General features: G+C 40.6%; 1 protein-coding gene and 1 pseudogene across 8 annotated transcripts in view; one reads left to right on the forward strand and one right to left on the reverse strand.

Moving 5' to 3' along the window:
• Positions 1–1587: 1587 nt before the first annotated feature.
• Positions 1588–12822, reverse strand: part of LOC110521689 (discoidin domain-containing receptor 2) — a 52591-nt gene continuing 41356 nt past the window's right edge. For 2 of the 8 annotated variants that reach the window (XM_021599462.3, XM_036968713.2), the window contains 10 exons: positions 12445–12685; positions 12237–12308; positions 11317–11453; positions 10884–11112; positions 10469–10713; positions 10088–10215; positions 9662–9859; positions 6479–6713; positions 6031–6180; positions 1588–5923 (listed from right to left, as the gene is read on the reverse strand). In XM_021599462.3, the coding sequence (XP_021455137.1) occupies positions 5792–5923; positions 6031–6180; positions 6479–6713; positions 9662–9859; positions 10088–10215; positions 10469–10713; positions 10884–11112; positions 11317–11453; positions 12237–12308; positions 12445–12685 (1767 nt within the window). In that variant the 3' untranslated portion in view covers positions 1588–5791. The remainder of the gene's footprint in view (positions 5924–6030; positions 6181–6478; positions 6714–9661; positions 9860–10087; positions 10216–10468; positions 10714–10883; positions 11113–11316; positions 11454–12236; positions 12309–12444; positions 12686–12822) is intronic. The other 6 variants (XM_036968712.2, XM_090231869.1, XM_021599463.3 and 3 more) reach the window with 3 other exon arrangements.
• Positions 8811–9567, forward strand: LOC149983980 (general transcription factor II-I repeat domain-containing protein 2-like; annotated as a pseudogene).

Genomic DNA, 12822 nt, shown 5'->3' on the forward strand with positions numbered 1-12822 from the left:
TATTCTGCCACTTTTTCTTATTTTTGTCTCTACCTTAGGCCTATATATCAGGGTGTCAAGGCATAGGAACTAACATGTTATAAAGCAAACAAGCAATTATCCCAACGCATAGGTTGTAATATGGCTTGTCTTGGCTTCCCTGGTGACTTTACTCAAACCCTGCTACTGATTTTTCAGCTGTTTGATGCTGGTATACAACAGAAACTGAAAGTAAAATATGCAACAATGTAACTTGAAAACAGGTATCTTAGACATATCACACATAGAACAGATCTACATTCTTCCATTGCAAAACTACCATTCCAGTGTTTTACTTGCTATATTGTATTTACCTTGCCACCATGGCCCTTTTTTGCCTTTACCTCCCTTCTCACCTCATTTGCTCACATTGTATATAGACTTGTTTATACTGTATTATTGACTGTATGTTTGTTTTACTCCATGTGTAACTCTGTGTCGTTGTATGTGTCGAACTGCTTTGCTTTATCTTGGCCAGGTCGCAATTGTAAATGAGAACTTGTTCTCAACTTGCCTACCTGGTTAAATAAAGGTAAAATAAATAAAATAAAATACTGCTCCTCAGACTTGCTTTCAATAACAATGACAGGTCAATAACTCACATTTCTATGTGAAATTTGTCATGGCTCCCAAAAATATATTTCAGCTTTAATGCCCTTTAATCACGACTTCTGCTAAGTTCATGCAGTTGAAATGTAGGAGGAAGTCAGACAATTTTATCCCCATATTATACAACTTTGAAGGCAGTGAACAACTCGACAAAAGTGATCCACTCGAGTGCCCCCGCTACTGCAGATACACATGAAAACATGAAATGAGGTGCACAAAAATGATATAACATTCAAAATGGGTAAATCTTTCCTTTAACTGGAACAGTAACGTATAAAACGTGTCCTCGGTTACTGTCAACGCATTTTTACATTACTGTAGTTTCTAATATTACAGTAACCTCGCTGCCACTATAGTAAGTTAAGGAAAGAGCAAGTTGCAATAGATTTTCCTCGACCATAAACCGCGACAGAGAGTAAAAAAGCAACGACGTTTCTTTATCTGTTTGCTCCAGTAAATTACACGACTTTAGTCATTCTTGCTCATTCAAATTAATATAATAATGGACAACTGTTATGGGCGGCAGGTAGCCTGGTGGTTAGAGCGTTGGACTAGTAACCAAAAGGTTGCAAGATCGAATCCCTGAGCTGACAAAGTAAAAAAATCTGTCATTAACCCAATGTTCCAAGACTGTCATTGAAAATAAGAATTTGTTCTTAACTGACTTGCCTAGTTAAATAAAGGTATAAAATACAGAAACACATTTTCTGAACTACTACTGGAGGCTTCTTGCCATGGATCATCACTGGAGGCTTCTTGCCATGGATCATCACTGGAGGCTTCGTGCCATGGATCATCAGGTAGAACCCACTGCTATGATGTGATTGGATGTCGCCCCAGCGATAGACCACAGTCAGTCAAGAACCAAGATATAATTTGGCTGTGTCACAAAAGTATTTATTCTTATTCATATTGTGAATGTAGTCTTTATTGTAAAGCTATACAATAGACAAATCATTATTTTGGTGATTTGATTTTTATTTTTGTCTGTAACAAATTATCACCCAGACAAATTTGATGTTTTCTCTGAAATATTTTGTTTTTTCATAAGCAAAAAAACATTAGAATACAAATATCTAATAAAACTAAACCATTATTGAATTTCCTTGTGCAATAACACAGTAATAACCTCTATACAGCTTTATTACTATACATACTGTAAGTATACCCTCATTCTCTTCATAGCTGGCTTATCTGTAATAATAAAATAACAAAGCATTCAAACACAATGAAGCACAGGGATGCTGTGAACGGGTCCCTTTTCGGTCTGAAGAATATCAATGCATGCCTCATCATCACTACTGAAACAATCCAACAGGGGACAAAAATGACAGCCAGACCATTTAGCATGTTTATCTTTGGCCTACAATATATGTACAAAATATACTTCCCACAGGGCAATATACACATAGTTCATGGTCAGGAGAGAATCATAAAACAAAATGAGAAAATTAAATACAGAAATAAAACAGGACACAGATCATCAGAGAATAGAGTTTGATTTGGGTCTCAGCCCATAATAGAAAATAAACTAGATATAGTGCATTATGACTAATAGTTTGCAATTAAGTGACACCACTATGTGAATAATAAGGTCCAGGGGCAAAGGTTGCTGATAAGGAGGAAGCCTCTGAGTAACGTTGAATCTGTGTGTGTGTGATTGTAGGAAGTATGACGTCAAATCTAGGCCTGTAGGGTATGAAGCCTGGAGACAGGTTTATAACATATGGAAGCCGTAGGGCTTCGTGATCGTGAGAGCTACTATAGTAACTGTCTTGTGTTACAACAACTGTCCTCGTGTGCAGTTGACATTGTCGGAAATCCTTCTGACTGATTATCACCCTCTATTCAGAAACCCTTTAAACGGCCGTTCAGCTCTCGCTCTCTTTCAACAGAGATACTTCATAAACAGTTGCTTTCTTGTTCAGAAAAACTGTCAAATGTAACACTTTCAATACAACACAAAAATAGCTTAGAACAACATTCGTTGTATAAAAGGTAGCAAACACACGAACCATTAAAAAACATTCCCTCTTGAAGCATATTGTCCTACGTTTCACTTTTCAAAGACTACTCTGCACATACAGTTGGCCCATAATCTCTCCTCCAGTCTGGATCCTGATTAGCACCATAGTCTGATCAGTATGGCGCGAACATGGACCCGCACCAATGCAGCTTATCTCAGATCTGATTTGAACAGTGATTTGGTCACATATATGAATGAGAATAGATTAGGCGTCTCTAGAACAAACATTTGTAATGTTATTGAAGGCATATCCTCCACCCCACCTCCCACAAAGTTAACTGCCATTTTCTCATACAACTCTTCTCGTGGAAAATTTCAAAATTAGACATACTGTGCTGTTTTTACTTAGAGAATTGTCCATTGTTATATGCTAGTGTTTTTTTTAGCTGATGCAGGCTTAGTCATACGTCTGAGCGTACAGATAAGAGTCGGGTGCGACCTAAGTATCTGACATACCGTTTGTACTATCTGCAGGAACTCTTCTGTGTGGAAACTTGCATGAAGGAACAGACAACGGTGGCAACGTCAGCAGTCTTAATCTGCACAGGCAAGCTAAACACCTTTTATACACTATGTTCCTCACACCTGTTTGCACACATCTGCGGACTGCCACATAGACAAAGAGGTTGGACTTTTCTATAAAAGCTGAGAGCCAATTCCGTTTGTTTGAGCTATCAACTCTGGACTATGTTGAGTGGATTGTTGACTGCTCCATTTTTACAAATCTTATAATAAAGTTGTTTGAAATAATCTACAGTCTTACTTTAGAATTTCCATGACACTCTCAAAAGACATTGAACAAAATACAAAACTGAATGTACAACTTTTCCCATGCAAAAATAAAAGCTGATCAGTACCCAAATATATAGTACCAGTCAAAAGTTTGGGCACACCTACTCATTCAAGGGTTTTTCTTTATTTTTACTATTTTCTCAATTGTAGAATAATAATGTAAATATCAAAACTATTAAATAAAACATATGGAAACACATAGTAACCAAAAAAGTGTTAAACAAATGAAAATGTTTTTTATATTTGAGATTCTTCAAATAGCCACCTTTTGCCTTGATGACAGCTTTGCACACTCTTGGCATTCTCTCAACCAGCTTCATGAGGTAGTCACCTGGAATGCATTTCAATTAACAGGTGTGCTTTCTTAAAAGTTAACTTGTAGAATTTATTTCCCTATTAATGCCTTTGAGCCAATCAGATGTGTTGTAACAAGGTAGGGGTGGTATACATAAGATAGCCCTATTTGGTGAAAGACCAAGTCTATCCTATGGCAAGAACAGCTCAAATAAGCAAAGAGAAATGACAGTCCATCATTACTTTAAGACATGAAGGTCAGTCATTACGGAAAATGTCAACAACTTTCAAAGATTCTTCAAGTGCAGTTGCAAAAACCATCAAGCGCTATGATGAAACTGGCTCTCATGAGGACCACCACATGAAAGGAAGACCCAGAGTTACCTCTGCTGCAGAGCATAAGTTCATTAGAGTTACCAGCCTCAGAAATTGCAGCCCAAATAAATGCTTCACAGAGTTCACAGAAACCACTACTAAAGGACACCAATAAGAAAAAAAGAGACTTGATTGGGCCAAGAAACATGAGCAATGGACATTAGACCAGTGGAAATCTGTCCTTTGGTCTGATGAGTCCAAATTTGAAATTTTTGGTTCCAACCGCCATGTGTTGTGAGACGCCGAGTAGGTGAACGAATGATCTCGGCATGTGTGGTTCCCACCGTGAAGCATAGAGGAGGTGTGATGGTGCTTTGCTGGTGACACTGTCTGTGATTTATTTAGAATTTAAGGCCCGCTTAACCAGCATGGCTACCATAGCATTCTGCAGCGATACACCATCCCATCTGGTTTGCGCTTAGTGGGACTATCAACAGGACAATGACCCAACACACCTCCAGGCTGCTGAAGGGCTATTTGATCAAGAAGGAGAGTGACGGAGTGCTGCATCAGATGACCTGGCCTCCACAATCACCCAACCTCAACCCAGTTGAGATGGTTTGGGATGAGTTGGACTGCAGAGTGAAGGAAAAGCAGCCAACAAGTGCTCAGCATATTTGGGGAAGACTTCAAGACTGTTGGAAAAGCATTCCAGGTGAAGCTGGTTGAGAGATTGCCAAGAGTGTCATCTGTCTTCAAGGCAATGGGTGGCTATTTGAAGAATCTCAAATATAAAATATATTTAGATTTGTTTAACACTTTTTTGGTTACTACATGATTCCATATGTGTTCTTTCATAGTTTTGATGTCTTCACTATTATTCTACAAAGTAGAAAATATTAAAAATAAAGATAAACCCTAGAACAAGTAGGTGTGTCCAAACTTTTGACTGGTACTGTAAACAAGAAGCAAACAGAACACACAAATAAACAATACATATAAATACAAAATATGAATATTTGAGGTCAAACATATTGATGTCTCTGAGCACTCTTGGTCAAATATCACTAGCAGACACTGTAGCAGAGTGTAAGCCAGAGTACTACAGTTGAGACATGTTTAAGTTTTGGTTAATGTCCATGTTATGAATTTGTTTATCACTTGTAACTCCTTAATCAAAAGCCAATAGGTATAATGTTATAATATTAAGTCTTATAATTATAATGCATTATTTTTATGAAAACATAATTATCCCTGTTGGCTTTGAATAAACTGTCAGACTGTCAGACTGACTGAGATGAATAACCTTTTCAAATATAAAAATTCACCAAAAATCTCCAAACTGAACACTTATGTTTTGTTAAGACATCAATGAAACTCGCATTCTTTTTTACATTCAGGCAGTCTTCTTAAAGAAAACACAATTTAATTCATAGACGTGCCAATACCATAAACTACATTAAACAAGGTGGGAACACTCATTTATAGTATCATTTTGAATAAATTATACATTTTTAAAAGTACCGAACTTTCATTGCTACAATTCACTTTGGCTTCTCTATCTGAGACAATCTGACAGCCATTTGTAATGTTTGCCTTTCTTTTTCCGTGAATCATTAGTTGAATTGAGTTGAACTTTTGATGGATGCGTAATGTGTTGTTGATGCGTTTCATCCGTCTGTCTGTCTGTCTGTGTGTGTGTGTGTGTGTGTGTGTGCTGGCCCAGGGGTACTGGCCCTAAGCTTGGCTCTCCAGTAGTGCTCGGTGGATGTCCTGGAAAGAAGGCCTCTCCTTGGTGTTCCTCCTCCAACAATTCAGCATGATCTTATACACAGAGTCAGGACACAGCACTGGCTGGGGAAGGTAGACCTACAACACATAGACAATCAGGTACAACACAGTAGAACATAGGCAGGTAGATGTACAGCAAAAGAGAGTGAGTCACGGTTGAGTGTGTGTGTGCGTGTTTCTTTCACCTGTCGTTTCTGGTCCCTGAAGAACTCGCCAGTGTTCTCTATGACCTGTTCGTCAGTCAGCTGGGAGTAAGGCTGCTCGTTACAGAAGGTTAGGGTCTCCCACAGAGTCACCCCAAACGCCCACACGTCACTGGCTGTGGTGAACTTACCCTGGGAGTGAAGAGGCAGAACAACAGACATTAGGTGATTTGATTTCTATGGCTTAAAAAGGGGCTAGTTCAACTGATAACCAGAATCTTCATTCACTGGACCATTACAGGAAACATAGACAATTTAACGTTTTATCAGGGATTGTTATAACTAGAGTGCAATGTAGTCAGGTTCATATTGTGAATGGTCTGATAGCCAGTGGCCTCATTCCGTGAAGTAAACTGAGGTATCTACACTATGTATGACCATCAGCGGGGCACCACGTCTCACCAGTTTCCATCCCTCCCTCCCTCCTCACCAGCAGTATGCTCTCCCAGGACATCCATCGTATGGGCAACACGGCCCGGCCCTGGATGCGGTAGTAGTCTCCGCTGTACAGGTTCCTGCTCATGCCAAAGTCAGCAATCTTGATGGTGTAGTTCTTCCCCACCAGACAGTTCCTCGTGGCCAGGTCTCTGTGGACAAAGTTGAGCGAGGAGAGGTACCTCATCCCTGAGGCAATCTGAGTGGCCATGTAGCACAGGTTACTGTAGCTGGAGCAGAGAAGAGAAAGAGAGGAGAGTTGACACCGGCTGGAATGCGGTTTTAACCAATCAGCATTCAGGATTAGACCCACCCGTTGTATAATTTCATCACATAACCTTGTGAAGGTGTAAATACAAACTGTAATACAAAACATCTTCTTACATCACATTTCTACATGTTCTCCTCCGTTTGGCACCGCATCAATGTACTGTATCATAAAGCACGATACATTTTTACAGTTTTGGCATGTCAAAGGGTGAAAATGCCATATGGTGTAACAGTCCGAGGTTGAATTTAAACAACAAAAGTATTGTGAATTGGGTGTAATTCATAACAAAAATTGTAATATTTAACTTTGGCACACATTTGAATAACACTAATATCATATGTTGCAACCAACCTTAAAATGCATTTTTGGTTTCATTTTAAATGTCATATGATACAACCACTAAAAACCCATTAAAATTGTGTATTATTTAAATACCTGTTACTAAAGATTAAAACTGCCTCGTGACAACCTTTTAAAGTAGAGTTAAAAGCAACTGTCTCAATTATGTCTGTTTTCAAGTCACACACCTACCTAGACTCACAATGTCATTTCATTTGCATAGCCAGATAAACAGAACAGGGGACAAGATAACTTGCAGTGACAGACTTACCGAGAGGCAATTTAGGTGAATTTAGAGTTCACATTATCCATTCTGATAGCTGGGCTTATTAGCTATACCATTATACAGGTTCCTGTGGATACAATTACTAGTCTTTAGTTTACTAGATTATTGTGATAAAGCATATTCACTAGCTATTTTAGCTAGTTTACTCAGTTTATAGGCTTACTCAGCTTGCATATTAACTCATGTATTCTAGCTGGTTTGCTAAATACCTTTCTAGCTAGCTAGGTTCAGGGGTGGAAACAGGCCGAAACCCTCAGTTCTCCGATCTCCTCTGTGCTTGTGGCTACAACCAAATGGAAAAATGCACTCCACGCTGCAAGATGACATGTGTTAGTCAATAGTGTAGGGTAATCTGCATTAAAATATATATTTGGAAATAAACTATGAAAGTCTCAATCATTTCAGATTTGTAGTCACATGAGGTGAACTAAACCCTATTTGATAAAATCTATGTGCGGTATAAATCTGTAGAAAGGTCAGAAATCATTTCACCCTAGAACATGCACATGCCAAATAAATATTTAGTATGTATGCCTTAAGAGCCGCTTGATTACATCGATAGCTTTCAAAGCCTGCCCTCTGGAAATAAAGGGTCAATCTGGGTTTGGTACAAAATATTTGATAATTTTGATCTCATGGATGGTCAATCATTGCCTTCATAGCTCCGTCTATGAATTTGAGAGTTGTTACATCTTTCCATCTGCAGCCCATAGCTGTTGACTAAAGTGCTGCTTTGTTGTTGTTGTTTGAATCCCAGATTCGCCCTTTAAACCTTGCTCATTACAGACAACACGGTGAAACTTCTACTATGCATTCCCAAATGCTTCCAGTTACAGAAATATTGTTTTCCCCCCACAAACAACAATCTCATTCATACAGGACACAATTCTTTTTGAAAGTGTTTGTGTGTGTTTTTTAAAAGTTTTTATTTTACAGGAACTTCTATATAGACAGTTCCCCAAAATCAGTTTAACCAGTGAGAACCACAATATGGCTGCATGCAAGATAGCACTAATTTCACTTCTCAGTGTGAATGCATCCGAAATAGTCTCTAAATCAGGGTTTGTCAACTAGGTTTGGCTTCAGGCAAAATTTCTTCTGAGCTAATAGTTGACGGGCCAGGACATAATTAGTATGTAATATTAGCAATTATAATTGGCCAACACTACAAATTGAACATTTTTAACACATCTGATTAGTACATCATTAATTCAGTGACAATAACAATCATTTGGATCTGATTAAGCTCATAAAATCACCATGTCTCTATTCAATGATTATTTTTGTCTATTTCTCTGTGCATTGATTGGTGGGGAAAAGCAGGTCTACGTAGGCTACACTTCTTTTTTAACATCAACATTGGTTCAGAACAAATAGCTTGAAAGGAAGGGAAAATGTTGCTCTCAAAGAAGTATTCAAAAAAAGGTGGATAATCAAATTGGAAGTTTCAGGATAGAATGTACAGAGAGATATGCGTTCATTTTACCATATTTTCCCAATGCCAAGCCAGTGTGTCTTAACAGCAATGAAAATGTTGCTGCAAATAATTCCATCTCAGATGTCATTATGAATCTAAGCATGGAACTTTCAAAGTGGCTTGAAATGTTAACTGCAAGCTACCCACACATGGCTTTTTTGGCTGACATATTCTGTCACTTAAACGGGTTAAATCTGCAGTTACAAGTAAGAGTGAAAACAGTCGTAGACAAGGTGGAAAAAGTTCAGGCTTTTACTAGGGAGCTTGAGTTGTTCGATTTGGACAGAGGGACCAGGCCACTGCATTGTCACAGAGGTGATGGAAGATTACATCAAGCAGCTGAGGGACAACTTCTCCACCAGATTTGAAGACTACAGCTTGCCCAAGGATATCATTACGTTTGTACTTGATCCTCTCACAGTCCGTCCAGGTGGATAATTCTCCTCCCTTGCCAAGAAAACAATACCCTCGCTGGATGAGGCCGCAACTCAAACTGAGCTGATTGAATTCCAGATTTCGAGCCAAATCAGGGATGCGCTTAGGGGTGCCCAGTTCTTGAGTGCGTTTTGGGTGGCATGCTCAGAGGAATAGATCACAATAAAGAAATGTGCATTTTATGTGCTAACAATGGTTGGATCGACTTACACCTGCGAGTCCTCATTTTCCTCTTTGAACGCAATATACTCACAACAGGAACCAGCTTTCACATAAGTCAACCGAGGAATCAAAATCACATCCTTCTCACCCGACGCACGCACGCACGCACGCACGCACACACATACACCTCCCTCCCCTCACCCTTTACCTGACAGTGGGTGCGTTGCTGATGAGCGCTAGCTGTCCCTCAGGTTCATGGCGGGACAGGAACTGGTTGAGGTCTCCATTCTCCATGTACTCTGTGATCATGCAGAGGGGGTCACTGCAGATACACACGGCCAGCAGACGGATGATGTTAGGGTCCTTCAGACGAGACATGATCTTAATCTCCTTCAGGAAGTCGTTCCTGATGATAACATAGGAACACAGACAAGGGCAGAGGTTAGAAGTCAGAGGGGAGACTGTGAGAGCTTTGATTAATATATGGGAATATATCGCACAACACACACATTCAAAAGGTGTACTGGTGCTGGAAGAATCACTCAAAAAACATGTCTATGTGGACAATACATCTGAGAGCAGTATGTGCAGACATTCACTGTATTCTCCTATCAGGAGCGTGGCCCCCCCTCACCTGGCGTTTTTGTTAGCGTCTGCCCTTAGCATCTTAACAGCCACCAGTACTGGCTGGTTGTCACTGATGTCAAAGGAGAAATCCTCATCCATAAACTCCTGCATGCCCTCTGCCTCACACAGGTGGACCTGTAGGGGGACGAAACATGGAGCCTCTGTTTAACACACACACTACATCTAATGGTCACTAACGATGGTTCTAAAGAGCCACAAAGGTTGTGAAAGCTTTATCTCGAGCTTAAATCACCAGATGAATCTATTCGATGACCCTGATCAATGTTCTTTATCTCAGAAGGGCATAAGAAATTTGTTTCATTGATGTAATGTAAATCGTTCACAGAATTGATTTCTGTTTACTGTGTGATGTCCAGAGAGCACAAACCTCTCCAAACTGTCCCTCGCCCAGCTTTTCTTTAAAGGTGAGCAGTTTCCTGGGGAACTCTTCCACCGCCACGTCCTTCCCTGACAGCAGGTCCATGGTTAGGGCAGGGACCGCGTACGTGTTGCCCCCAGTTACGCCCTGCAGGTTGACGATGTCTGCCTCGGCATAGTGAGGGACTCCGTCCTGGGCAAATGTTGCCGTGGGAGCCTTGGAGGCTGTCACTGCCACCACTGTGCTGGTCAATGCTGGAACCGGAGAAAAGAGTTGAAGATGAATCAGCAATATGACATGATAATACACAATAGGGCGACTTCATGCCTACAGAATGCAGACATCCCATTTTTCCAACCTCCGTAACCCAACTCCAGCATATGTCTTTTCTGGTCATTTAAACCCTGCCTTTGTGTCTACTTACCGGCCTCCTCCGAGCTGTGGGAGAACTCAGGCAGTTTGCGTATCAGTCGTGACGGCTCTTGGTAGTCAGGGCCCAGGGGGAAGATACGCTCGTAGGTGGAGCTAGACTCCTGTTCGCTGGGTGCTGACGATGATGATGATGATGAAGGGTTGTTGTGGCTGTAGGCGAATGTCTCGCTCTGTAGTGACAGACTAGCAGTTAGTTCATCGTCCAGCATCCGCCGCGAGGCCTAGAATAAAGGATGCTGGGGTGAAGAGACACATCTGACCAGTCCTGATTGATCAACACATGGTAAATAGTAAGATTTGTATAATATTTTGCATTTCCTGATAGTAACGAACAGTTACAAACTAACTTTCTCATTCAGAGACATGGTGCATCAAAACGCTTTGTGAATCAGATAAAACGTGTGTGAACAGGCACGATCTCTCACCTTCTCCAGCATCTTTTGCCAGACCTGCCTCCAGAGGATGATGACGATGATGGCAACGAGGATAAAGATGATGGCCACCAGGCAGCCAATCAGAATTCTGGTGTTGCTGTCGTCTATTTTGTGGGTGGGGTCATCCCCTGGGGAGGGGATGGGGGAAGACACCATTCGATTGGATGATAGAATTAACCTCTACAGGATTGGTGGGTCCCCTCGGGACGGTTGAGCTAATGTAGGTGAATGCGATTAGCATGAGGTTGTAAGTAACAAGAACATTTCCCAGGACATAGACATATCTGATATTGGCAGAAAGCTTAAATTCTTCTTAATCCTAACTGCACTGTCCAATTTACAGCAGCTATTACAAGTGAAAGAATACCATGCTATTGTTTGAGGAGAGTGCACAGCTATGAACTTGAAAAGTTATTAATAAACCAATTAGGCACATTTGGGCAGTCTTCATACAACATTTTGAACAGAAATGCAATGATTCGTTGGATCAGTCTAAAACGTTGCACGTACACTGCTAAAATCTAAATTGCACCCGGGCTGGAATAATACATTATGGCCTTTCTCATGCATTTCCAAGACAGTACAAATAAAATGTGCATGGTTTTTTCTTTGTATTATCTTTTACCAGAACTAATGTGTTATAGTCTCCTACATTCATTTAATATTTCCACTAAATTCAAAGTATTTCCTTTTAAATGGTATCAAGAATATGCATATCCTTGTTTCAGGTAGTGAGCTATAGGCAGTTAGATTTGGGTATGTCATTTTAGACGAAAATTGAAAAAAAAGGGTCCGATCTTAAAGCAGGAAGTGGGTTTTGGCCACAGCCATTGCTCACGGGTGGGAGTGTGTGGTAAAAGAGGTAAAAACTGATAAAGCGTGTGTGCAATGCATGTGTAGTGGGAACTGACCTGGTTGAGTGCTGGTGGGGGGGCCACTGCCAGTCTTGGGTGGAGCCAGGGTAGTATTGTACATGGCTGTGTCTGGAAGAGAACAGACAGACAAATCACAACAAAGCACTGATAATACTTTACAGATGAATATTCAAACCAAACAAGGTGTGTTTTCTCTACAGCACATGATTTAGAGGTGATCTCTTGTGTGTGTGTAAACATTTACCTGACTGGAAGGTGATTTCGCTAAACATCATCCAGGCGTCAGCGAAGTAGAAATGGCACTTCATAGCACTGGCCATGTGATTGGCCAGAGAGACAGTGATGAATCGGGCGCTGGGATTGACGTCGTCCACCACAGGGCTGAAGGAAAGGGGCGTGGCCTCCCAGTCAGCCTCGGAACGGAAGTAACACACCACCTGGCGGAATGCCTTGATATGCTGCATGAACATGTTGTTACAGTGCACCTAGAGACAGAGAGAGATGGGTGAGCAAGAGGGGAATACGTTGTGGAGACTGAAATCTGTGAAAATGTGGTCTGTTGATTGGAAAAAGGGTCAAGAAGCTGAAAGATTTAGAACTGTAATGCCTGTAATTTGGGAAT

The sequence above is a fragment of the Oncorhynchus mykiss genome, chromosome 4 (genome assembly GCF_057628025.1).
Source record: "Oncorhynchus mykiss isolate SJ-2025 chromosome 4, ASM5762802v1, whole genome shotgun sequence".
In the NCBI taxonomy this organism is placed as follows: Eukaryota; Metazoa; Chordata; class Actinopteri; order Salmoniformes; family Salmonidae; genus Oncorhynchus; species Oncorhynchus mykiss.